Source organism: Heptranchias perlo, chromosome 4, assembly GCF_035084215.1.
Source record: "Heptranchias perlo isolate sHepPer1 chromosome 4, sHepPer1.hap1, whole genome shotgun sequence".
Classification (NCBI taxonomy): Eukaryota; Metazoa; Chordata; class Chondrichthyes; order Hexanchiformes; family Hexanchidae; genus Heptranchias; species Heptranchias perlo.
In genome coordinates this window covers 6,804,124-6,829,914 of record NC_090328.1, presented here as the reverse complement: position 1 = coordinate 6,829,914, position 25,791 = coordinate 6,804,124, and the positions used below count along the sequence as shown (strand labels likewise).

At 49.4% G+C, this 25,791-nt stretch overlaps 1 protein-coding gene across 1 annotated transcript in view; it reads left to right on the top strand.

Moving 5' to 3' along the window:
* Positions 1-12,986: 12,986 nt before the first annotated feature.
* The window catches only part of LOC137320420 (max dimerization protein 4-like), a 28,697-nt gene continuing 15,892 nt past the window's right edge, over positions 12,987-25,791 (top strand). The window contains exons 1-3 of the mRNA XM_067982119.1: positions 12,987-13,265; positions 13,399-13,486; positions 15,917-15,946. Of these exons, the coding sequence (XP_067838220.1) occupies positions 13,202-13,265; positions 13,399-13,486; positions 15,917-15,946 (182 nt within the window). The 5' untranslated portion in view covers positions 12,987-13,201. The remainder of the gene's footprint in view (positions 13,266-13,398; positions 13,487-15,916; positions 15,947-25,791) is intronic.

Sequence of the window (25,791 nt, the reverse complement as noted above, 5' to 3'; positions counted from 1 at the left end):
TGTCGGAGGGTCAGTACTGAGGGAGTGCTGCACTGTCAGAGGGTCAGTACTGAGAGAGCGCTGCACTGTCGGAGGGTCAGTACTGAGGGAGTGCTGCACTGTCAGAAGGTCAATACTGAGGGAGTGCTGCACTGTCGGAGGGTCAGTACTGAGGGAGTGCTGCACTGTCGGAGGGTCAGTACTGAGAGAGCGCTGCACTGTCGGAGGGTTAATACTGAGAGAGCGCTGCACTGTCGGAGGGTCAGTACTGAGGGAGTGCTGCACTGTCAGAGGTACCATCTTTCGGGATGAGACCTTAAACTGAGGCCCCATCTGCCTTCTCAGTTGGATGTAATAAGATCTCACTGCACTATTTCGATGAAGAATAAGGAAGCTCTGGTCAATATTTATCCCTCAACCAATGCCTAAAAAATAACAGCTTATCCGCGCATTATATTATTAATGTTTGTGGGATCTTGCTGTGCATAAATTGGCTGCTGTGTTCCCTACATTACAACAGTGACTATACTTTAAAAGTATTTAATTGGCTGTAAAGCGCTTTGGGGCGTTCTGAGGTCGTTCAAGGCGCTATATAAATGCGAGATCTTTTGTTCTTTCTAATTCATCCACACATATCCTAGTTTCTTCACTCAGAGGGTGGTGAACCTGTGGAATTCTCTACCACAGAAGGCTGTGGAGGCCAAGTCACTGAATATATTTAAGAAGGAGCTAGATAGATTTCTAGACACAGAAGGCATCAAGGGGTATGGGGAGAGAGCGGGAATATGGTATTGAGGTAGAGGATCAGCCATGATCATATTGAATGACGGAGCAGGCTCGAAGGGCCGAATGGCCTACTCCTGCTCCTATTTTCTATGTTTCTATATCAGAATGTCCCAGGTTTGAATGGCGGTCTCTGCTGGATTGGCTGATCTCTTCTGCCCTGGCAGTAGGGCTTCCACAACAGGTCTCAGCATTCCTGGGTTAAGGAAGAGAGAATGATCTCATAGAACTGAAAAGCAGAGAAGTTATGTTAAACTTGTATGGAACCTTGGTTAGACCACACCTGGAGTACTGTGCACAGTTCTGGTCTCCATATTATATAAAGGATATAGAGGCACTGGAGAAGGTGCAAAAAACATTTACTAGGATGATACCAGAACTGAGAGGTTATAACTATCAGGAAAGGCTGAACAGGCTGGGGCTCTTTTCTCTAGAAAAGAGAAGACTGAGGGGTGACCTGATAGAGGTCTTTAAGATGATGAAAGGGTTTGATAGGGTAGATGTAGAGAAAATGTTTCCACTTGCGGGGGAGACCAAAACTAGGGGCCATAAATATAAGATTAGTCACTAATAAATCCAATAGGGAATTCAGGAGAAACTTCTTTACCCAGAGAGTGGTGAGAATGTGGAACTCGCTCCCACAAGGAGCAGTTGAGGCGAATAACATAGGTGCATTTAAGGGGAATTTAGATAAACACATGAGGGAGAAAGGGATAGAATATGCTGATATGGTGAGATGAAGGAGGGTGGGAGGAGGCTCGCGTGGAGCATAAACACCAGCATGGACCAGTTGGGCCGAATGGCCTGTTTCTGTGCTGTACATTCTTTGTAATTTGATGTAATCCAGGATTCTCGGTCCTGGTCATTATCCAGTCACTCCTGCTGGAAAGTGCAAGTGTGGTTACTTTTTAAAAATTCATTCTGGGGATGTGGGCGTCACTGGCGAGGCCAGCATTTATTGCCCATCCCTAGTTGCCCCTTGAGAAGGTGGTGGTGAGCCGCCTTCTTGAACCGCTGCAGTCCGTGTGGTGAAGGTTCTCCCACAGTGCTGATGGGAAGGGAGTTCCAGGATTTTGTCCCGGCGACGATGAAGGAACGGCCGATATATGTCCATGTCAGGACGGTGTGTGACTCGGATGGGAACGTGCAGGTGGTGGTGTTCCCATGTACCCTGCTGTCCTTGTCCTTATAGGCGGTGGAGGTCTCGGGTTTGGGAGGCACTGACGCAGAAGCCTTGGCGAGTCGCTGCAGTGTGTCCTGTAGCTGGTACAGATTATTACCAAAGGACGGGATTAATCTTGGCCGTGATGCCCAACATAGTTGATTAGCTTGCCGACACTAACTGTTCAGGCTCAGCATAAGGAATGGTCACTTGGGTGAAATAATAGAGGGTGTTTGATGACCATGGAAAACAGTTACACCCCCAGGAACAGTCAACACTTTTGAGGGAGGGGGAGGGGGGAAAATTGGTGTAAAAATGGTGTTATTTGAGCTAATTTCCTCCTGACACTGTTTTAATGGTTATTGGAGGATTATTGCAGTAATCCAGGTTCTACTTTCATTTCACTTTCGACAACAGTCACTGAAGGTTTGACTTTGAACTCACGATTAACTCACGTTGACTGATAATGGGCACAGAGATCATTAGAAAATTAACGGCTGGTTTCCCATCCGTTTCCTCTCAGAGAAACAAATTTCACTGAGGATTTATGGCTCTTGCAGTAGCTTAGATTCGCACAGCAGTGCACGGCACGGACCACATGTTTGCTGCGCCTGTCTTTGTGAACTTTGTAGCTGCATCTTCTCTATCAGATCTGATTGCTCCCCCTGCATTCCCTGGGCTCTCCCTCCGAGAAGGCTCCCTGTTGCCTGGGCCGCACTGCTCTCACCTGAGCACTAACGGCAGGAGTCAGCAAAGGCGGGGTGAATCTCTCTTGGAATTTCCCTCTGTCCCTGTGGGAGTCTGAAGCCTCCTCACTGACGCAACCAAGACTGAAAATGAATTTGGAGGTATCGGGGAATGTCCTTTCAGTTGTGTGATCCTTACCCCACCCATAGTGTCAGCCTTGGCTCAGTGGGCAGCACTCTTGCCTTCTAAGTCAGAAAGTTTTGGGTTCGAGTCCCACCTCAGAGGCTAGAGCACGTGATCCAGGTCGACACTCCCAGTGCAGTACTGAGGGAGCGCTGCACTGTCAGAGAGGCTGGGGGAGAAATTGGGTAGGGCCTGTTTTTGGGCGGGGGGGTAGCGCGATCCGCTATTACCCCGGGCCCAATGGCCCATGTGCAGGCAGGACGAGACCTTCGTCAGGCCTGAGGACTGACCTGCAGTCTGCGTTGGAAATCAGTGTTGAATGAGGATTCCATACAATTCACACTTTCCACCAGCAGGGGGAGCTCCAATCTCTTAAAGGCAGGCTGTCTGTTAGAAATCTATTAAAGGTAGCTGGTACCTGTTATTGGCTGAAAATAACAGTCTCCTGTCTGCACGGAGTCTGAACGGAGATCAAACATTGCACACGCAAAGCACAGATGCATCTCCTGTCCCTATCTTTACACACTGATGAGTTATGCTAAAACATTGAATAAAGGTTGCACACTATTAAATCCCACATCCTCCAATCTGCACGCCAGACCTCACCAATCTGCCGATCTGAGTTTGTACCAGGCCTGCGAGAGTGCATGCACCAAGGTTCTCTACTGATGCACTAGAGACCTTGGTGCAAGAGGTGGACAGAAGGAGGGACATCCTATATCTGAAGGGGTGGGGGGGAAGAGGCCCTCCAGACATATAATCAAAAAGCAGTGGGAGGCAGCGGGGGACAAAGTCAATATCAGACACACAGCACCATGAACACGGATGCAGTGCAGGAAGAAGTTCAATGGTTTGAAACGAGTGGTCAAGATGGGTGAGGTCAACTGTTGAGTGGTGTCTCCGACCAACTGCTCCATGCACTACACCCCCATCACCCACATACCAATAAACTCTTTCCATCAGTACTCATCTCTTCCAATCAGATGCTTCCTCTCACGCTTACACATTATCACTGTTGCAAGCCGCCCACCCACAACTCACAGGCCACACACACTGGCAGCTATTCAACCATGACAGGCACATCACCCAGACACACGTCCCGCTTTCTTGCAGGAGAAGGTGGCACATATCAGGAGACAGCAAATGGCCGTGGCATTTAGCCCCTCGAGCCTGTTCCTCCATTCAGTGAGATCATGGTGGACCTGTGACCTAACTCCATATATCCGCCTTAGCCCCATATCCCTTAATACCCTTGGTTCACAGAAATCTATCAATCTCAGATTTAACATTCACAATTGAGCTAACATCAACTGCCGTTTGCAGAAGAATGTTCCAAACTTCTCCCACCCTTTGCGTATAGAAGCGTTTCCTAAATTCACTCCTGCACGTCCTGGCTCTAAATGTTTGGCTATGTTCCCTCGTCCGAGCATTCAAGTGTAGGAGACCTCCAAAAACAGTTACAAATGTCTCGGCAGCCAGAAGCAATAATCCAACCACTAACCTGTAAATCCTGCATGGTCCCTTTAAATAGGGCTGGTGGGGGTCCTCCAGGCACTCTCAGACACATTCAGATGGTCGGGGTTAAGACTGTGCGTTGAATTGAGCATTAAGTCCCAAAATGGTGTCTATCACTTTAAATCAGTGTTGCACACTGATTGTATCCATTTTCTCCTTACTTTATATGCATCCGGTGTTCATTATCTGCGCCTGTGCTAACTCCTATACCAAGATGGCGTCCGACTCACGTCATGCTGGAAACATGCGTGTGCAGCCAAAACGCCATCTTGGCATTTCGGGAGGCCGCGTAGCGCCGAAACAACGGGCGCTACACGGCACAACTTAGCGCCCGCTGTCTTTCAGACATGAGGACATAAGTCCCAGACATATTAAAGAAGTGTATCAGGGCATTTAGAAAATCATAATATGATTAGGCAGAGTCAACATGGTTTTATAAAAGGGAAATAGTGTTTAACAAATTTTTTAGAGTTTTTTGAGGATGTAACCAGCAGGGTAGATATGGGGGAACCAGTAGATGTCGTCTATTTGGATTTTCAAAAGGCATTTGATAAGGTGCCACATAAAAGGTTGTTACACAAGATAAGAGCTCATGGGGTTGGGGGTATTATATTAGCATGGATAAAGGATTGGTTAAAGGACAGAAAACAGAAAATAGGAATAAATGGGTCATTCTTGGGTTGGCAGGCAGTAATTAGTGGGGTACCGCAAGGATCAGTGCTTGGGCCTCAGCTATTTACAATCTGTTTTAATGACTTAGATGAAGGGACCGAGTGTAATGTATCCAAGTTTGCTGAGGATACAAAGCTAGGTGGGAAAATAAGCTGTGAGGACACAAAGAGTCTGCAAAGGGATATAGACAGGTTAAGTGAGTGGGCAAGAAGGTGGCAGATGGAGTATAATGTGGGGAAATGTGAGGTTATTCACTTTGTTAGGAAGAATAGAAAAACAGAATATTTTTTAAATGGTGAGAAACTATTAAATGTTGGTGTTTAGAGAGATTTGGGTGTCCTTGTACAAGAAACACAAAAAGCTAGTGTGCAGGTACAGCAGGCAAATGGCATGTTGGCCTTTATTGCAAGGGGGTTGGAGTACAAGTGTAAGGAAGTCTTACTACAATTGTACAGGGCTTTGGTGAGACCTCATCTGGAGTACTGTGTACAGTTTTGGTCTCCTTATCTAAGGAAGGATATACTTGCCTTAGAGGTAGTGCAACGAAGATTCACTAGATTAATTCCTGGGTTGTCCTATGAGGAGAGGTTGAGTAGAATGGGCCTATACTCTCGAGTTTAGAAGAATGAGAGGTGATCTCATTGAAACATATAAGATTATGAGGGAGCTTGGCAGGGTAGATGTTGAGAGGTAGTTTCCCCTGGCTAGAGAGTCTAGAACTAGGGGGCATACTCTCAGGATAAGTGGTCGGCCATTCAAGACTGAAATGAGGAGGAATTTCTTCACGCAGAGGGTTGTGAATCTTTGGAATTCTCTACCCCAGAGGGCTGTGGATGCTGAACCGTTGAATATATTCAAGGCTGAGATCGATAGATTTTTGGACTCTCGGGGAATCAAGAGATATGGGGATCGAGCGGGAAAGTGGAGTTGAGTTTGAAGATTATCCATGATCTGATTGAATACCGGAGCAGGCTCAAGGGGCTGTATGGCCTACTCCTGCTCCTATTTCTTATTTTCTTATGTTCTTTCGGATGAGACGTTAAACTAAGGCCCCGTCTGGCCTCTCAGGTGGATGTGAACGATCCTATGGCCACTATTTGAAGAAGAGCCAGGGGAGTTCTCCCCAAAACACATCCCTCAACCAACATCACTAAAAAACAGTGGTCAGTGTCTCGATGCTGTTTGTGGGACCTTGTTATGTTCAAATTTGCTGCTGTTTTTTCTACATTACAACAGTGACTACACTTCAAAAAAAGTACCTCATTGGCTGTAAAGCACTTTGGGACGTCCTGAGGTGGTGAAAGGTGCTATATAAATGCAAGTTCTTTTTTTTGTAGCAACTTGCTGCCTGGGGCATTGCAGCAGGTGGCATTAGGTGTTAGAGAATCATTGAATTGCACAGCACAGAAGGAGGCCATTTGGCCCATTGTGCCTGTGCTGGCTCTCCAAAAGAGCTACCAATTAGCCCCACTCCCCCTTACTCTTTCCCCATGTGTTCTAGACTTGATGTACCCCCTTTTTTTTTTAAAAAGGTTTGACGTTAAGCAACAAGGCTTCATCGCACCATTGGGGAAACTGACTTGGCAGAAAATGCTATTTGGCAACTGGGTACTTCACAGTCCAGTCCGATCCTGCCCACACACACTCTGTCCAGCATAGGTCAGCGTGGAGTGACCAGGAGTTGGAACTCGGGACAATTTTCTGTCCTTTAACCCAGGGACATCCGGAGGCCATTTCTAGCAGCCTAACTGCCAAGTAAACACAAATCAACACAAGTTACTGACGTCATTTTACTACGTCTTCAAATTCTTTCGGCTTCCTTATATTGCAAGGCTCGGGAACTGTCGCTAGACATTTCCTCCAATAATCTGCTGAACTAGACAGTTTTGAAAGACAGAAAGAAAATGAGTCATAGTTATTTTTAACTGTTTGCTTTTCTTTTCATGCTGAAGCTCCCTGTTTATAATAATCAGTAACTTTTAAAGCTCTCGACATACACAGCCTTTAACCATTGTATGACACACAGAGGATGATTTTTTTTTGTTAAAAAGGAAATTTAGGTTGTGTAAGGGAGGTTTCTGTGGCACTCTTCTCCCACCTCTCTCTCTGAAGGTATTGACTCCTTGCTGGAGAATAGCTCCACAGATGCTGCTCTCCCTAGACTGTGTGAGGGAGCATGCCATTCGACCATGGGGGGAGCATCACAGCCAAGCTCGATTGAGGGCAGGAATCCTGGCTGACTTTTCACTTTCCTTGCTCCAGGGGTACTGAGGCCAATTCTAACAACCCCCACCTCCCCCAGCCCCCAACATCCCTATCTCTCCAAGTGCTAACTCTGGCTGAGTTCAGCCATCCCAGCACAGACCTGGGTCCCAAATGGTCTGCTGACACACTGACTTATCTAACTGAACGATCGAGGGAGGGGGGTGATTTAGCACTGGGCTTGGTCCATGCAGGAAGAACCTACTCCAAAAACACGATTTAACAACCCACAATGGCTGGCGCTGTGGGGATGGCCATCATTTTCCAATCCTCCCTGGCTACAGGCATGGTGTCGGAGGATTGGAGGACTGCTAATGTTGTACCGTTGTTTAAAAAGGGAGAAAAGGATAGTTTGGGTAATTACAGGCCAGTCAGTCTAACCTCGGTGGTGGATTATTGGAATCAATTCTGAGGGACAGTATAAACCACCATTTAGAAAGGCACGGAGTAATCAAGGACAGTCAGCATGGATTTGTTAAGGGAAAGTCGTGTCTGACTAACTTGATTGAATTTTTTGAGGAGGTAACAAGGAGGGTCGATGAGGGTAGTGTGTTTGATGTAGTCTACATGGATTTTAGCAAAGCTTTTGACAAGGTCCCACATGGCAGACTGGTCAAAAAAGTAAAAACCCATGGGATCCAAGGGAAAGTGGCAAGCTGGATCCAAAATTTGCTCAGTGGCAGGAATCAAAGGGTAATGGTCAACGGGTGTTTTTGTGACTGGAAGGCTGTTTCCAGTGGGGTTCCACAGGGAACTAGAGGTAACTAGGTCCCCTTGCTTTTTGTGGTATATATTAATGCTTTAGACTTAAATGTAGGGGGCATGATTAAGCAGTTTGCAGATGATACAAAAATTGGCTGTGTGGTTGATAGTGTGGAGGAAAGCTGTAGACTGCAGGAAGATATCAATGGACTGGTCAGGTGGGCAGAAAAGTGGCAAATGGAATTCAATCCGGAGAAGTGTGAACTAATGCATTTGGGGAGGGCAAACAAGGCAAGGGAATAAAGGGGAGGATACTGAGAGGTGTAGAGGAAGTGAGGGACCTTGGAGTGCATGTCTACATGTCCCTAAAGGTAGCAGGACAGGTAGATAAGGTGATTAAGAAGGCATACGGGATACTTTCCTTTATTAGCCAAGGCATAGAATATAAGAGCAGGGAGGTTATGCTGGAACTGTATAAAACATTGGTTAGGCCACAGCTTGAGTACTGCATACAGTTCTGGTCACCACATTACAGGAAAGATGTGATTGCACCAGAGAGGGTACAGAGGAGATTTACGAGGATGTTGCCATGGCTGGAGAATTTTAGCCACAAGGAAAGATTGGATAGGTGGGGGTTGTTTTCTTTGGAACAAAGGAGGCTGAGGGGTGATTTGATTGAGGTGTATAAAATTATGACGGGACTAGATAGAGTGGATAGGAAGGACCTATTTCCCTTAGCAGAGAGGTCAATAACCAGGGGGCATAGATTTAAAATAATTATGGAAGGATAAGAGGGGAGCTGAGGAGAATTTTTTTCACCCAGAGGGCGATGGGGATCTGGGACTCACTGCCTGAAACCCTCAACTCATTTAAAAAGTGCTTGGATGAGCACTTGAAGAGCCGTGACCTACAGGGCTACGGACCAAGTGCTGGAAAATGGGATTAAGCTGGATAGCCCTTTCTCGACTGGCACAGACACGATGGGCCGAACGGCCTCCTTCTGTGCTGTAAATTTTTCTATGTTTCTAGACTGAAACAGGTGCCCAATGTGCCACATTGTAAAACTTTCTTGTGAGGAAGTTTTCACATCTTTTATATATATTTTTTTTAAATGACAACTTAAGTAAGTAATATGTTTTCAGCAGAAGTGCCAGTGACGCCACTGAGTTACCAGGTGTGTTGATGTTTCCTTCTCTGTGTACAGACATGTGTTGCCAAATAAATTTACCACAGTGACACTGCCCATTAACTTTAAAATGTTGTGAACACTTTGCAGACTTATTAAGAAATAACTAGCATCGTTTAAAAAAAACATACATCATTTGTTTTTAGATGCTTATTGTTGTAATAAACTAATAAAATTATATTTTGGCAATTAAGACAGTGCTACTATGCATAAAGCTGGTCAGTCACCTGGTGGAATGTAATTTTGCAACAGGCGCATTTCATGACGTGGGGTACAAGATATGAATAATACAACAGAATTCCAGTAACTTGCACTAACAGAGGGTTTCGTAAGTATACAACACTGAGCTAGTATGGTGTCAGTGGTAGCATTCTTGCCTCTGAGTCAATGCTCTCCTGGCTGGCCTCCCACCTTCTGCCCTCCATAAACTTGAGCTCATCCAAAACTCTGCTGCCCCATATCCAAATCCCTACATGTCCTCACCCCCCGCCTCCATCCTTGTAACCTCCTCTGAGATCTTTACTCTCCTCCAATTCTTGCCTCTTGCGCATCCCCGATTTTAATCGCTCCACCATTGGCGGCCGTGCCTTCAGCCGTCTAGGCCCTAAGCTCTGGAATTCCCTCCCTAAACCTCTCCGCCTCTCTCTCCTCCTTAAAACCTCCCTCTTTGACCAAGCTTTTGGTCACCTGTCCTAATATCTCCTTATGTGGCTCGGTGTCAAATTTTGTTTGATAATCGCTCCTGTGAAGCCTCTTGGGACGTTTTACTACGTTAAAGGCGCTATATAAATGCAAGTTGTTGTTGATTGAGTCAGAAGGTTGTCGGATCAAGTCCCACTTTAGAAACTTGAGCATATAATCTAGGTTGACACTCCCAGTGCAGTAATGATGGAGTGCTCCACTGTCAGAGGTGCCGTCTTTTGGATGAGATGTTAAACTGAGACCCCATCTGCCCTCTAAGGTGGATGTAAAAGATCCCATGGTACTATTTCGAAGAAGAGCAGAAGAGTTCTCCTCTTTGTCCTGGCCAATGTTTCTCCTCCAACTAACACCTGAAACAGAATATCTGGTCATTTATTGCATTGCTGTTTGTGAGACCTTGCTGTGCGCAAATAAGCTGCTGCATTTACCTCATAGAATCATAGAAGTTTACAACATGGAAACAGGCCCTTCGGCCCAACATGTCCATGTCGCCCAGTTACAACAGTGGCTAAACATCAAAAGTACTTCATTAGCTGTGAAGCGCTTTGGGACGCCCTGAGATCGTGAAAGGCACGATATAAACTACACTGAGAAGATCAAACGCAGACTGGGTGATATCATTTTACTGAACACCTCCGTTCAGTCCACAAGCGTGACCCTGACCTGCCGGTCGCTTGTCATTTTAATTCCCCGTCCCACTCCCATTCCCACTCTGTCCTCGGCCTCTTACACTGTTCCAATGAAGCTCAACGTAAGCTCGAGGAACAGCACCTCATCTTTCGTTTAGGCACTTTACAACCTTCTGGACTCAACACTGATTTCAATAATTTCAGATCATAACCACTGCTCCCATTTTTTCGCACAGCTGTTGCCATTTACAGCTCCTCTAGTCCCATCTTTTGTTTTTTCACTTGTCCCATTCCCACCCTCCGTGCCTTCCACCTTCATCCCTTTTGTCATTTCATTGCTCCACCCTTTCACATACCTTCCCTTTTGTTCTTTGCTCCTCTCTCCTTCTCTCCCCCCACCCCTACCTTCCCTGGCTCCGTACTTGCTTAAAAACCATTTAATCTTTAACTTCTTCCAGTTCTGACGACGGGTCATCGACCTGAAACATTAACTCTGTTTCTTTCTCCACAGATGCTGCCTGACTTGCTGAGTATTTGCAGCATTTTCTGTTTTTATTTCAAATTTCCAGCATCCGCAGTATTTTGCTTTTGACTAAGTAAATGTTCTTTATTTCAAAGCTACTCATCTGGTGAAAGCTAATTTTGCAACAGGCAACGTTTCATGAGGTGGGGTACAAGGTATGAATAATAAAACAGCAGCTTTGAATTCCAATAAATTGAGCTGATAACATGTATGCACGCCTCAGATATATTTATGCATATTGTAGCAGGTCGATGCGTACAAGAGCATAAAAGTTCAAACACAATATCTGGGAGTATTATTCTGTCGCCTTATATTTAACTTATTCCCCAATGGCTCTGAGCAGTGTTGGCATTTCACGCAACTTTTGGTTCCTTTCATCGCCCAGTCTAAAAAAAAGAGAAAGAGAAAGAGAAAGAGAACCCTTTCCCCAAAAAACCCCAGCCAAGATTCCTGTCTCTCGCAACGTCAAGTTGAAAGGGCATCGATTAACCAGGGGGCGCCGCCCGCAGCAAATGGAGGAGGAGGGGGGGAGGTACATGTGTGTGTGTGAGGGGGGGTGGGGGTGAGTGTCTGAGTGTGTGTGAGGGGGGGTGGGGGTGAGTGTCTGAGTGTGTGTGAGGGGGGGTGGGGGTGAGTGTCTGAGTGTGTGTGAGGGGGGGTGGGGGTGAGTGTCTGGGTGTGTGTGAGGGGGTGGGGGTGAGTGTCTGGGTGTGTGTGAGGGGGTGGGGGTGAGTGTCTGGGTGTGTGTGAGGGGGTGGGGGGTGAGTGTCTGGGGGGGTGGGGGGTGAGTGTCTGGGTGTGTGTTGGGGGTGGGGGGTGAGTGTCTGGGTGTGTGGGGGGTGAGTGTCTGGGGGGGTGTGGGGTGAGTGTCTGGGTGTGTGTTGAGGGGGTGGGGGTGAGTGTCTGGGTGTGTGTTGGGGGTGGGGGGTGAGTGTCTGGGTGTGTGGGGGGGGGTGGGGGGTGAGTGTCTGGGGGGGTGGGGGGTGAGTGTCTGGGTGTGTGTGAGGGGGTGGGGGGTGAGTGTCTGGGGGGGTGGGGGGGTGAGTGTCTGGGTGTGTGTTGGGGGTGGGGGGTGAGTGTCTGGGTGTGTGGGGGGGTGGGGGGTGAGTGTCTGGGTGTGTGTTGAGGGGGTGGGGGTGAGTGTCTGGGTGTGGGGGGGTGAGTATCTGGGTGTGTGTTGAGGGGGTGGGGGTGAGTGTCTGGGTGTGGGGGGGTGAGTGTCTGGGTGTGTGTGAGGGGGTGGGGGGTGAGTGTCTGTGTGTGTGTGAGGGGGTGGGGGGTGAGTGTCTGTGTGTGTGTGAGGGGGTGGGGGGTGAGTGTCTGTGTGTGTGTGAGGGGGTGGGGGGTGAGTGTCTGGGTGTGGGGGGGTGAGTGTCTGGGTGTGTGTTGAGGGGGTGGGGGGTGAGTGTCTGGGTGTGTGTTGAGGGGGTGGGGGGTGAGTGTCTGGGTGTGTGTTGAGGGGGTGGGGGGTGAGTGTCTGGGTGTGTGTTGAGGGGGTGGGGGGTGAGTGTCTGGGTGTGTGTTGAGGGGGTGGGGGGTGAGTGTCTGGGTGTGTGTTGAGGGGGTGGGGGGTGAGTGTCTGGGTGTGGGGGGGTGAGTGTCTGGGTGTGTGTTGAGGGGGTGGGGGGTGAGTGTCTGGGTGTGTGTTGAGGGGGTGGGGGGTGAGTGTCTGGGTGTGTGTTGAGGGGGGGGGGGTGAAGCAGCCAGCCACTTACTTAACATTCAGCGGCCGCCGCCAATCAGCGCTCGCCGATCTGGGTCACACGCCGTGTTGCTAGGGGGAGCCTGGGCTTTCTGTTACACCAATTTGTTACACCGGCGGGCCAATCAGCGCCGGCGAGGACTTGTTGATACATTTTTTTTATTTGTATGTGGAGGGGGGGGGGGGCGGGGAGCGCAACCTAACTTTACCTCTAATCCGCTCGCGGCGTCCCCTATTGGAGGAAGCGGCGGCCAGCGCTCGGGCTGTCAATCAAACTGCGTCACAATGCATCTGGGGTTGTCATCAGGCTAGGTTGAGCCGGAGTGTAACAGAAGGCTGCAAAAAAAACTTGTCTCCCCCCTTCTCTCTCTCTCTCTCTCTCCTTCCTTAAGTCACTTACAGTTTTATTTTGCCCCCTCCCTATTCCCCTTCCCCCATTTCCAATGTTAATTCTCGGATAGGAAGGAGATTTTTTTTTTTGGGGGAGAGACGCACAATTATTTTTTTAATAGAAATGGCATTTTTTAATATTCAAACCTTATTGGAAGCAGCCGAGTACATCGAGAGACGAGAGAGAGGTATATGCGAATGGAATGCACTTGCAAATTCTTTTTTTTTTTGGCCCCACACCAGTTGCAGTCAATTGCATTCATTTTATTTACAGTAAGATGTACAGTGCTCGCTTATTGTTTTTTTTCTCTCTGCTTTCAGAGGCAGAACACGGCTACGCGTCGATTTTGCCCTGCAACGTCGAATTCAACAGGAAGAAAGCCAAGACGAAGAAAACCTCAAATAACAGGTACAGACGGGCAAGAGAGAGAAAAATTGGAGAGGATTGTATTTTTTTTTATTTGGCTCTTTAATCTTTTCCAGTCGCCATTTTTGCCCCATTTGGGCTTGGCTGTGTTTTGATCGGATATAAACACTGCCACGCGTACAATATTCACTCGCACATTTTCAGTGTCATTTTACAGGACAGCTGCTTCCCTCTTGTAGATTTGTATCTCATTTCTTTCCTTTTTTTTAACAATCCCCCCCCCCCAGTCCCCTTCACCCTGAATTTAATTTCGAATAACCTGTTTGTAACCATTTTTTAGAAAAAAAATCTGGCCATTACCATTATTTACGTTCTTTTATTCACCGTGCAAAAGAGATTAAAGTGCAAATGTTAGATGTTTTTTAAAAAACACATTTTTGTAGGAAGGGGGGGGGACTAATAATGCAATAGCTATTATCAGTGCAATTGCTTGGGTTGCTCAGTGCTCGGGTTTGTGTACGTGAGGCTGATAAGATACCCACAGATAAGATCACATGAGTTGCAAAAAAGGAAAGGAAAGGTAACTCGTTCCGCTGGATTAATTTTGTGTCCTGCCTTTTTAAAAAAAAATGTTGCATTCCCCCCCCCCCCAAGATCTTTATTTTTTTTGGTTCCCATTTTTTTTTGTCTGTCGCTCAGCCTGACCTCAGCTCGGTGCTGAGCATGCGCCCTGCCGCCTGTTTGCTTGCTCGCTCAAATGGGCCGATGTGGTGGAGTGGAATCAGCCCCGAGACTCCCAGAAAGGGAATCATTTAAGTTTGTTCCACGTTGATAGGCAGACTTCGATTGCAGACTCTGCAGTTGCGGTGAGATGTGTGCATGCTAACTCAATTCGGTTGCTTTCACTTCATGCAGCACAGAAGGAGGCCATTCAGCCCAACGTGCCTGTGCTGTTCCTTGGAGTAATTAGTCCCACTCCCCATAGCCCTGCAAATTTTTCCCCTTCAAGTGTATATCCAGTTCCCTTTTTAAAAGTTAGTACTGATCCTGCTTCCATCACCCTGTCAGGCAGAGCATTCCAGATCATAACTCACTGCGTTTAAAAAAAAAAATTCTCATCTCCTCTCTGGTTCTTTTGCCAATTATCTTAAATCTGGTGTCCTCTGGTTACTGACTCTCCATATCAAAACCCTTCATAAAAGTTTTTTAAAAACAATAAAACAACTTTCTTAACCATTCCATCAGCTCTTGACAATGTTCACCTTAATTTATTTGGTTTTAACTACGACCTCAGATTCATCAACTTTATTTCCCTTCAGTTTATTGATGCTCTGACCCATGGATGAAGCCCCTGCCCCCGAGGAGGGGCTGGGTCCCAGAGCATCTGGCTCTGTCATCACTTTTCTGTATTTGTTGATGTATACTAATAATAAAAAAAAGGTTTTCTGCAATCATAGCACTGTTTTCCTTTGGTTGGCTGACAATCTCTCTTCAAAGTTAGGACTGGGGTAGCGGGGGGAGGGTGGAGAGGGAGGGGGCAGGTCCTTGGGTTGTGTCTGTCTTTGCAGGGACACACACACACACACACACACACGTACGTTTGAAATGCAGCCCTCTATAATTGCATTACAATGCTGAGATGTATCAAAAATGAATGCATGTCTGGCACCTTGTATGATTCAGGTCTGAATAAGTGTGACTTCCTTAGATTTAGGTGTTGTCGCTCTGACTGCTGCAACTCGTCGCAGTTTGGCCCGACAGGTAAAAGGTTTGGGTTTTTGCCATAACTTGATCCCCAACCTAGTAGAGTCGAGATTTAGGACGTACAAGAGAGTTGTATTTCCTAAAGTGATGTGTCCATGTGTGTCAACCGTGGCTCAGTGGATGCAGGGGGTCACTGAATAGCAGCAAGGAGTGGGGGGGTCCTGTCTGTTTTTATTTTTACCCTCTCCCTACCCTAGGAACATTGAGACGAGCATCTGCACCGTGTCCAAGATGCATCCTTGGCCCTGTATAAGCCAGGGATTGACAGCTGAGTACGGTATGGTGCCTTACCCCATCAGGAGAACTAGTAGAGGGCATTGCATTTATATAGCACCTTTTGTGGCGCAATTTTTCAACAGCACCATGGATAAAGTTAGAATCGTACAGCACAGGAAGAGGCCATTCGGCCCATTGTGCCTGTGCTGGTTCTTGGAAAGAGTTATCCAATTAGTCCCACTCCGCCCCTGCTCTGTCCCCAGAGCCCTGCAAATTTTTTCCCTTCGAGTATTTATCCGATTCTCTTTTGAAAGTTATTATTGAATCTGCTTCCACCGCCCCTTTCAGGCAGTGAATTCCAGGTCATAACAACTCGCTGCGTTTTTTTAAAAAAAAAGTCTCCTCATCTCCTCTGGTTTTTTTTTTTGCCGATCACCTTCAGTTCGTGTAAGTTGTAACAAATTTCTCTTTTTTTTATTATTTTTGTTACAGGTCGTCGCACAATGAGCTGGAAAAGCACAGGTGAGTGTGGAGAGATGGTTTATAACCACAAATCGTGATCTAGCCGCCTGTTACAGATTCACGCCCGTTGCGTGCCCACTGATTGTACGTGGAACGGTTGGCGCGGCATCATTGCGGGAAATGGGTCGAGCGGCTTCAGATCAGCGCGTTCTCCCATTTAATTTTCACGAGGAGTCACAACATTTGTTTTTGGGACGGTGTTTCCACAGAGAGACGCACCCAGCCCGAGCCTCCTGAACACTTCAGGTGTGGGCTGTGGAGCCTCGCTTTGTAGAAACCTGAAGGTGGTTCTGGTGATTCGAGGCACGTGCAGCTTGGCTCGTTGGCTATCACTGTCACCTCGGGGGAGGGGGGGTGGGGATCGGGTGTGTTCTCACTGGAAGAGAGAAGGTTGAGAGGTGACACGATTGCTACTTTTAGCATTCTAAAGGGACGAGATAATATAGACCACGACTAGCTGTTTCACCTTGTCCAGATCAGTAGAACCAGAGGACACGGCCTGCACTCGAAGGGGAGTAAATTCAGAACTAATCTGCGGAAACAATATTTCAACGAGCGAGCGGTCAATCTGTGGGACAGGCTCCCTAGGGGATGTTGGCATCGCTGGCAAGGCTGGCGTTTATTGCCCATCTCTCGTTGCCTTTGAGAAGGTGGTGCTGGTGGGCTGCTGCCTTTAAACCGCTGCAGCCTGTGTGGCTTGGTGCAGTTTGAATACAACAGAGTTGCTTTGCTAGGCCATTTCATAGGGCAGTTAAGAGTCAACCATGTTGTAGGGCTGGACTCGGATATAGGCCCAGACCGGGTAATGACGGCCGGTTTCCTTCCCTAAAGGACATTAGTGAACCGGTTGGGTTTTTACGACAATCCGACAGCTTCACGGTCACTTTCACTGACACCAGCTTTTTATTTCCAGATTGTTTTTAACTGTATTCAAATGACCGTGGTGGGATTTGAAATCGCATTATCTGGATTATTAGTCCAGTAACGTAACCACTGCACTACAATTCCTTGAGAAAGGGAGTTAAATCAAAGTGCTCCTGGTTCCTCCCCTCCTGTTTCAGCCAATTTTCTCCCCTCTCCTCGAATCATACAGCACAGTAGGAGGCCATTCGGCCCATCGTGCCTCTGCCGGCTCTGTGAAAAAGCGATCCAATTAGTCCCACTCCCCCCTGCTCTTTCCCCAAGCCCCTGCAAATTTCTCCTTATCAAGTATTTATCCAGTTCCCCTTTTTGAAAGTTACTATTGAATCTGCTCCCGCATCCCAGATCATGACAATCGCTGCGTTTAAAAAAAAAAACCCTTTTCTCCTCATCTTCCCCCTCTCTGGTTCTTCCGCCAGTTGCCTGAAGGAATTGACCCCTTGCTGAGGTGCTCTCTGGTCACCCATTCCAAGCGGGCCTTTCTTCAGCTGTCAGCCCAGACGCTGAGTATTGTCAGGCTTTTCAACTGCAGAAGGCATGCCAGCTAATCCGGCCCCCTGCCCAGCCTCCACACCCGCGTGCGCAGGGGTCACTGGATTAGAGCTCGGGGCCCAGGACCCCTGGTCCTTTTTATTCTTCCTCCTTAACCTGGGGAAGGCCCTGAGTTGATGTGGTGTCCCTTCCCCCTAACAGGCCGATTTCAGCTCAGTGCAGGGATGGAAATGGGGACCTTCCTGGTCTCTGTGGGCTGAGCTACTCGCTGCTTTAATATCCGAGTCACTGGTGGAGCAATAAGTGCTGTATTTTAACATGGCTGAAGTATCCTTTCAAGCGAATCACTGAGGCTGTGCCTCTGCCCAGAGAGAGAGAGAGAGAGAGAGACTCTGCTGTCACGGCACAGCTGAATGTCCCTTTTTATTTTCCAGCTGCCTCGGCCCTAAGCTCTGGAATTCCCTCCCTGAACCTCTCCGCCTCTCTCCTCCTTTTAAGACGCTCCTTAAAACCTACCTCTCTGACCAAGCTTTTGGTCGCCTGTCCCTAATATCTCCTTATGTGGCTCGGTGTCAAATTCTGTTTCATATTTGTTCCTGCGAAACTCCTTGGGATGTTTTACTATGGTTAAAGGCTCTATATAAGTGCAAGTTGTTATATATCAGAGGATGGGGCAGTTGTACGATCTTAATCTTAAATATATTCTTGAGGAAGAATTCCTCCCACCCTCTCCCAGTCTGCGAACGTATGAAAATGCTGGACAGGTAAAGACTAGCTGGTCCATCTGGTCTCTTCAACCCTCTGGAATTCCCTCCCCCTAAACCCCTCCCCCTCCTCCTTTAAGTCGCTCCTTAAAATCTACCTATTCGACCAAGCTTTTGGTCACCTGTCCTAATATCACCACCTTATGCGGCTCGGTGTCACATTTTGTCTGATAATCGCTCCTGTGAAGCGCCTTGGGACGTTTTACTACGTTAAAGGTGCTATATAAATGCAAGTTGTTGTTTCATAGAGCCTGAGTTAATTCGTTTTTTTTTTGTGTTTTAAGTGGAGCTCAGTGGCACAAAGTGGGACTGACAGCAAGAGTTGAATTCCCCGCCTTGCTCAGTTCCAGCCGAAGCTGTGTTGTGTGTTGTCTCTCTTTTGCTGGTGGGGGGGGGGGGGGGGGGGGGGAGGGGAAATCGGTGGGTGACTCGAGCCTGACCCCTCCTGGTGACAGTGGTGGTCGTCTCACCAAGGCTTCTTCCAAAAGACAACACCTCCCAAACCCACCACCTAGAAGGACAAGGGCAGCAGACGAATGGGAGCACCATCACCTCCAAGTTCCCCACAATCCTTACTTGGAAATATATCGGCCGTTCCTTCATCGTCACTGGGTCAAAATCCTGGAACTCCCTTCCTAACAGCACTGTGGGAGAACCGTCACCACACGGACTGCAGCGGTTCAAGAAGACGGCTCACCACCACCTTCTCTAGGGGCAACAAGGGATGGGCGATAAATACTGGCCTTGCCAGCGACGCCCACATCCCCAGAATTTTGACTCGGTGACAATGAAGGAACGGCGATATATTTCCAAGTCGGGATGGTGTGTGACTTGGAGGGGAACGTGCAGGTGGTGTTGTTCCCATGTGCCTGCTGCTCTTGTCCTTCTAGGTGGTAGAGGTCGCGGGTTTGGGAGGTGCTGTCGATGAAGCCTTGGCGAGTTGCTGCAGTGCATCCTGTGGATGGTACACACTGCAGCTACTGTGCGCCGGTGGTGAAGGGAGTGAATGTTTCGGGTGGTGGATGGGGTGGCAATCAAGCGGGCTGCTTTGTCCTGGATGGTGTCGAGCTTCTTGAGTGTTGTTGGAGCAAGTGGAGAGTATTCCATCACACTCCTGACCTGTGCCTTGTAGGTGATAGAGAGGCTTTGGGGAGTCAGGAGGTGAGTCACTCGCTGCAGAATACCCAGCCTCTGACCTGCTCTTGTAGCCATGGCATTTATATGGCTGGTCTAGTTGAGTTTACATGGAATTGAAGTAAGATTAATGGGTGTGTAGTTGCCTGTGTCTGTTTTGTCACCACTCTTGAATATGGGGACCCCATTAGCCTGTCTCCAGTCTCCTGGTCCAATATGCCGTTGCTCCTCCTCAGAAGAGCCTCTCCCATCGTACCAGTGGGAATTTTTCACTCCCTATACCAGCTGACCTGCGACCTGTCGGAATGGAATGCCAGGTTGTCCTGAGTTAGGCACAGTTTTGTGCTGCAGGCCCTTGCATGGTAAGAACTGGGTTAAGCCTACGTCATTTCACAGTGTGCTAGACAGGACTTTGACCCCACTTCCCAGAGGTGTAAGGTGTGTGTACCGGGCTGATCTGCCTAATCCTTAACCCTCTCCCATTAATAGTTTTATTTAAAGCTGGTGGCTTTTCATGATCAGTTTTAAGTGCTGATCAGTCTTTCTTTGTTTAAGAACATAAGAACATAAGAAATTGGAGCAGGAGTAGGCCAATCGGCCCCTCGAGCCTGCTCCGCCATTCAATAAGATCATGGCTGATCTGATCCCAACCACAAATCTAAAGAACACAAGAAGTCGGAGCAGGACCCGGCCACATAGCCCCTGGGCCCTCTCCGCCACCCACAGGGCATTGACCGATCCGAACTCAGCTTCATGTCCAATTTCCTGCCCGCTCCCCATAACCCCTAATTCCCTTTACTTCTAGGAAACTGTCTATTTCTGTTTTAAATTTATCTAATGATGTAGCTTCCACAGCTTCCTGGGGCAGCAAATTCCACAGACCTACCACCCTCTGAGTGAAGAAGTTTCTCCTCATCTCAGTTTTGAAAGAGCAGCCCCTTATTCTAAGATTATGCCCCCTAGTTCTAGTTTCACCCATCTTTGGGAACATCCTTACTGCATCCACCCGATCAAGACCCTTCACAATCTTATATGTTTCAATAAGATCGCCTCTCATTCTTCTGAACTCCAATGAGTAGAGTCCCAATCTACTCAACCTCTCCTCATATGTCCGCCCCCTCATCCCCGGGATTAACCGAGTGAACCTTCTTTGTACTGCCTCGAGAGCAAGTATGTCTTTTCTTAAGTATGGAGACCAAAACTGTATGCAGTATTCCAGGTGCGGTCTCACCAATACCTTATATAACTGCAGCAATACCTCCTTGTTTTTATATTCTATCCCCCTAGCAATAAAAGCCAACATTCCGTTGGCCTTCTTGATCACCTGCTGCACCTGCATACCAACTTTTTGATTTTCTTGCACTAGGACCCCCTAGTTTCTTTCCCTTCTCTCGCTCTCTCGCTCACTCTCCCTCCCCTGCCTGTCGATCAGGTTTCTGCATCTGGCCACCACCCAGTGAGTCCTGCCTGAAATGCCGTTGTGCAGACGCTGGGTTGGGTTGAGCCGGGATGTGGCTTGGATGCACTGATGGTTCCCATGGTTGAATATCCCACCGAGACAACTGTTGCCTGTCTAGACTCACTTGCGAAGAACGGCCACTTGGGGTGAGGTACTGGAGTGTGACTGGTGGCTGGTGGGCTCCCAGCAAGGGAGTCATCACCTTTGTAAGTTGGTGGAGGGAGAGTGGGGGGGGGAAGAACAGCCATCCCGGTAGAAATGGGAATGCTATCAATCGGAATCCTTTTCAATTAACTGTCTTACTTCCCCCTCCCTCTTGGGTTTTCCCCCTGGACTATGTGACGGGATCTCTGTAACCAGACCCAATCTCCTGGACCCACATTCCATGTAGTGACTGAGTAAAGGAAAGAAAGAGCGTGCATTTATATAGTGCCTTTCACCAACTCCAGGATGTCCCAAAGCGAGTTCCACATTCTTACCAATTCTCCTGAATTCCCGATTGGATTTATTATTGACCGTGCATTTATATAGTGCCTTTCACCAACTCCAGGATGTCCCAAAGCGAGTTCCACATTCTTACCAATTCTCCTGAATTCCCGATTGGATTTATTATTGACTATCTTACATTGATGACTCCTAATTCTGGTCTCCCCCCGCAAGTGGAAACATCTTCTAGGAACAAGGAGTAGGCCATTCAGCCCCTCGTGCCTGCTCCGCCATTTGATAAGATCATGGCTGATCTGTGATCTAACTCCATATACCCACCTTTGGCCCATATCCCTGAATACCTTTGGTTGCCAAAAAGCTATCGATCTCAGATTTAAATTTAGCAATTGAGCTAGTATCAATTGCCGTTTGCGGAACAGAGTTCCAAACTTCTACCACCCTGTGTGTGTAGAAATGTTTTCTAATCTCACTCCTGAAAGGTCTGGCTCCAATTTTTAGACTCTGCCCCCGACTCCTAAAATCCCCAACCAGCGGAAATAGTTTCTCTCTATCCACCCTATCTGTTCCCCTAACATCTTATAAACTTCTTTACGTCTACCCTATCGAACCCCGTCATAATTTTAAAGACCTCTATCAGGTCACCCCTCAGCCTTCTCTTTCTGGAGAAAAGAGGTCCATTTAAACGTTAAGTGGGGCTTTTTTGTACCTTCGTGGTCGCTGGGTTGAAATCCCAGATCTCCCGACCCAACAGCACTGTGGGAGCACCTTCATCGCACGGACTGCAGGGGTTTTTCTCAAAGGGGGCAACCAGGGGATGGGCAATAAATGCCGGCCCGGCCAGAGACGCCCACACCCCCAGAATGAATTTTTAAAAACTCCGCGATAGCCACCTGAAGTTCCTGACAGCGACCACGCTCGACCTTTAACGTGCTTTGCCGACTCGGTAGCAAACTCCCGCGCAGCGGGCCCGCCGTTGGTCAGGTTTTTTATTTTTGCCATTCGATTCTCCCTCGCTGCAGCCTCGGGTAAGTAAAACTCCGCCCTCCCCCCAGCCCGATCGCTGTAAAGGAAAACGAGGAGAGTGGTCCCGAGGAGTTACCAATATGGGATGGGATGGGATGGGGGGGGGGGGGGGGGGAGGGACGGACTCGTACGGTGACCACTGTGAGCCGTTGCGTGTCTGCACAGGCCTTGACTTCAAAGCCTTCCTTGCGAGTGGAAGACACTTGTCGTGCTGGAATCGGATTCCGTTCTGGTCAGAGTGTGGGTGTTTGTGTGCTTCAGACCGAGACGCTGCTGCGCTTTCACCGAGTTTCTACTCTCGGTTTCGGGGCAGCCCTCGAGCGTTTTTATATCTGAAAACAAATAATTGTTGTGCAAATCCATCTTTAGAATGTGCTGATCACATCGGACTCTCTCGATCGGGGTTCCCTGCGCGGATTGTGAAAGAACAGAGGCTGGTGGGGGAGGGCCGGAGCGGGGGATTCTGATACCCTCCATCATCGAATCTGAATAAACTAGTTTTAAAGTGTCCGCTTGAGTCAGTTATTCTCTTTGTCTGTCTGTCTCTGTCTCTGTCTGTCTGTCTGTCTGTCTCTGTCTGTCTGTCTCTGTCTGTCTCTCTCTCTCTCTCTCTCTGTCTGCTCTCTCTGTCTGGCTCTCTCTGTCTGGCTCTCTCTCTGTCTGGCTCTCTCTCTGTCTGGCTCTCTCTCTGTCTGGCTCTCTCTCTGTCTGGCTCTCTCTCTGTCTGGCTCTCTCTCTGTCTGGCTCTCTCTCTGTCTGGCTCTCTCTCTGTCTGGCTCTCTCTCTGTCTGGCTCTCTCTCTGTCTGGCTCTCTCTCTGTCTGGCTCTCTCTCTGTCTGGCTCTCTCTCTGTCTGGCTCTCTCTCTGTCTGGCTCTCTCTCTGTCTGGCTCTCTCTCTGTCTGGCTCTCTCTCTGTCTGGCTCTCTCTCTGTCTGGCTCTCTCTCTGTCTGGCTCTCTCTCTGTCTGGCTCTCTCTCTGTCTGGCTCTCTCTCTGTCTGGCTCTCTCTCTGTCTGGCTCTCTCTCTGTCCTGGCTCTCTCTCTGCCTGGCTCTCTCTCTGCCTGGCTCTCTCTCTGCCTGGCTCTCTCTCTGCCTGGCTCTCTCTCTGCCTGGCTCTCTCTCTGCTGGCTCTCTCTCTGCCTGGCTCTCTCTCTGCCTGGCTCTCTCTCTGCCTGGCTCTCTCTCTGTCTGGCTCTCTCTCTGTCTGGCTCTCTCTCTGTCTGGCTCTCTCTCTGTCTGGCTCTCTCTCTGTCTGCTCTCTCTCTGTCTGGCTCTCTCTCTGTCTGGCTCTCTCTCTGTCTGGCTCTCTCTCTGTCTGGCTCTCTCTCTGTCTGGCTCTCTCTCTGTCTGGCTCTCTCTCTGTCTGGCTCTCTCTCTGTCTGGCTCTCTCTCTCTGTCTGGCTCTCTCTCCGTCTGGCTCTCTCTCCGTCTGGCTCTCTCTCCGTCTGGCTCTCTCTCCGTCTGGCTCTCTCTCCGTCTGGCTCTCTCTCCGTCTGGCTCTCTCTCCGTCTGGCTCTCTCTCCGTCTGGCTCTCTCTCCGTCTGGCTCTCTCTCCGTCTGGCTCTCTCTCCGTCTGGCTCTCTCTCCGTCTGGCTCTCTCTCGTCTGGCTCTCTCTCCGTCTGGCTCTCTCTCCGTCTGGCTCTCTCTCCGTCTGGCTCTCTCTCCGTCTGGCTCTCTCTCCGTCTGGCTCTCTCTCCGTCTGGCTCTCTCTCCGTCTGGCTCTCTCTCCGTCTGGCTCTCTCTCCGTCTGGCTCTCTCTCCGTCTGGCTCTCTCTCCGTCTGGCTCTCTCTCCGTCTGGCTCTCTCTCCGTCTGGCTCTCTCTCCGTCTGGCTCTCTCTCCGTCTGGCTCTCTCTCCGTCTGGCTCTCTCTCCGTCTGGCTCTCTCTCCGTCTGGCTCTCTCTCCGTCTGGCTCTCTCTCCGTCTGGCTCTCTCTCCGTCTGGCTCTCTCTCCGTCTGGCTCTCTCTCCGTCTGGCTCTCTCTCCGTCTGGCTCTCTCTCCGTCTGGCTCTCTCTCCTGTCTGGCTCTCTCTCCGTCTGGCTCTCTCTCCGTCTGGCTCTCTCTCCGTCTGGCTCTCTCTCCGTCTGGCTCTCTCTCCGTCTGGCTCTCTCTCCGTCTGGCTCTCTCTCCGTCTGGCTCTCTCTCCGTCTGGCTCTCTCTCCGTCTGGCTCTCTCTCCGTCTGGCTCTCTCTCCGTCTGGCTCTCTCTCCGTCTGGCTCTCTCTCCGTCTGGCTCTCTCTCCGTCTGGCTCTCTCTCCGTCTGGCTCTCTCTCCGTCTGGCTCTCTCTCCGTCTGGCTCTCTCTCCGTCTGGCTCTCTCTCCGTCTGGCTCTCTCTCCGTCTGGCTCTCTCTCCGTCTGGCTCTCTCTCCGTCTGGCTCTCTCTCCGTCTGGCTCTCTCTCCGTCTGGCTCTCTCTCCGTCGTCTGGCTCTCTCTCCGTCTGGCTCTCTCTCCGTCTGGCTCTCTCTCCGTCTGGCTCTCTCTCCGTCTGGCTCTCTCTCCGTCTGGCTCTCTCTCCGTCTGGCTCTCTCTCCGTCTGGCTCTCTCTCCGTCTGGCTCTCTCTCCGTCTGGCTCTCTCTCCGTCTGGCTCTCTCTCCGTCTGGCTCTCTCTCCGTCTGGCTCTCTCTCCGTCTGGCTCTCTCTCCGTCTGGCTCTCTCTCCGTCTGGCTCTCTCTCCGTCTGGCTCTCTCTCCGTCTGGCTCTCTCTCCGTCTGGCTCTCTCTCCGTCTGGCTCTCTCTCCGTCTGGCTCTCTCTCCGTCTGGCTCTCTCTCCGTCTGGCTCTCTCTCCGTCTGGCTCTCTCTCCGTCTGGCTCTCTCTCCGTCTGGCTCTCTCTCCGTTCTGTCTGTCTCCCTCTGTCTGTCTCCCTCTGTCTGTCTCCCTCTGTCTGTCTCCCTCTGTCTGTCTCCGTCTGTCTGTCTCCGTCTGCTGTCTCCGTCTGTCTGTCTCCGTCTGTCTGTCTCCGTCTGTCTGTCTCCGTCTGTCTGTCTCCCGTCTGTCTGTCTCCTGTCTGTCTCTCTCCCTGTCTGTCTGTCTCCCTGTCTGTCTGTCTCCCGTCTGTCTGTCTCCCTGTCTGTCTGTCTCCTGTCTGTCTGTCTCCCTGTCTGTCTGTCTCCCTGTCTGTCTGTCTCCCTGTCTGTCTGTCTCCCTGTCTGTCTGTCTCCCTGTCTGTCTGTCTCCCTGTCTGTCTGTCTCCCTGTCTGTCTGTCTCCCTGTCTGTCTGTCTCCCTGTCTGTCTGTCTCCCTGTCTGTCTGTCTCCCTGTCTGTCTGTCTCCCTGTCTGTCTGTCTCCCTGTCTGTCTGTCTCCCTGTCTGTCTGTCTCCCTGTCTGTCTGTCTCCCTGTCTGTCTGTCTCCCTGTCTGTCTGTCTCCCTGTCTGTCTGTCTCCCTGTCTGTCTGTCTCCCTGTCTGTCTGTCTCCCTGTCTGTCTGTCTCCCTGTCTGTCTGTCTCCCTGTCTGTCTGTCTCCCTGTCTGTCTGTCTCCCTGTCTGTCTGTCTCCCTGTCTGTCTGTCTCCCTGTCTGTCTGTCTCCCTGTCTGTCTGTCTCCCTGTCTGTCTGTCTCCCTGTCTGTCTGTCTCCCTGTCTGTCTGTCTCCCTGTCTGTC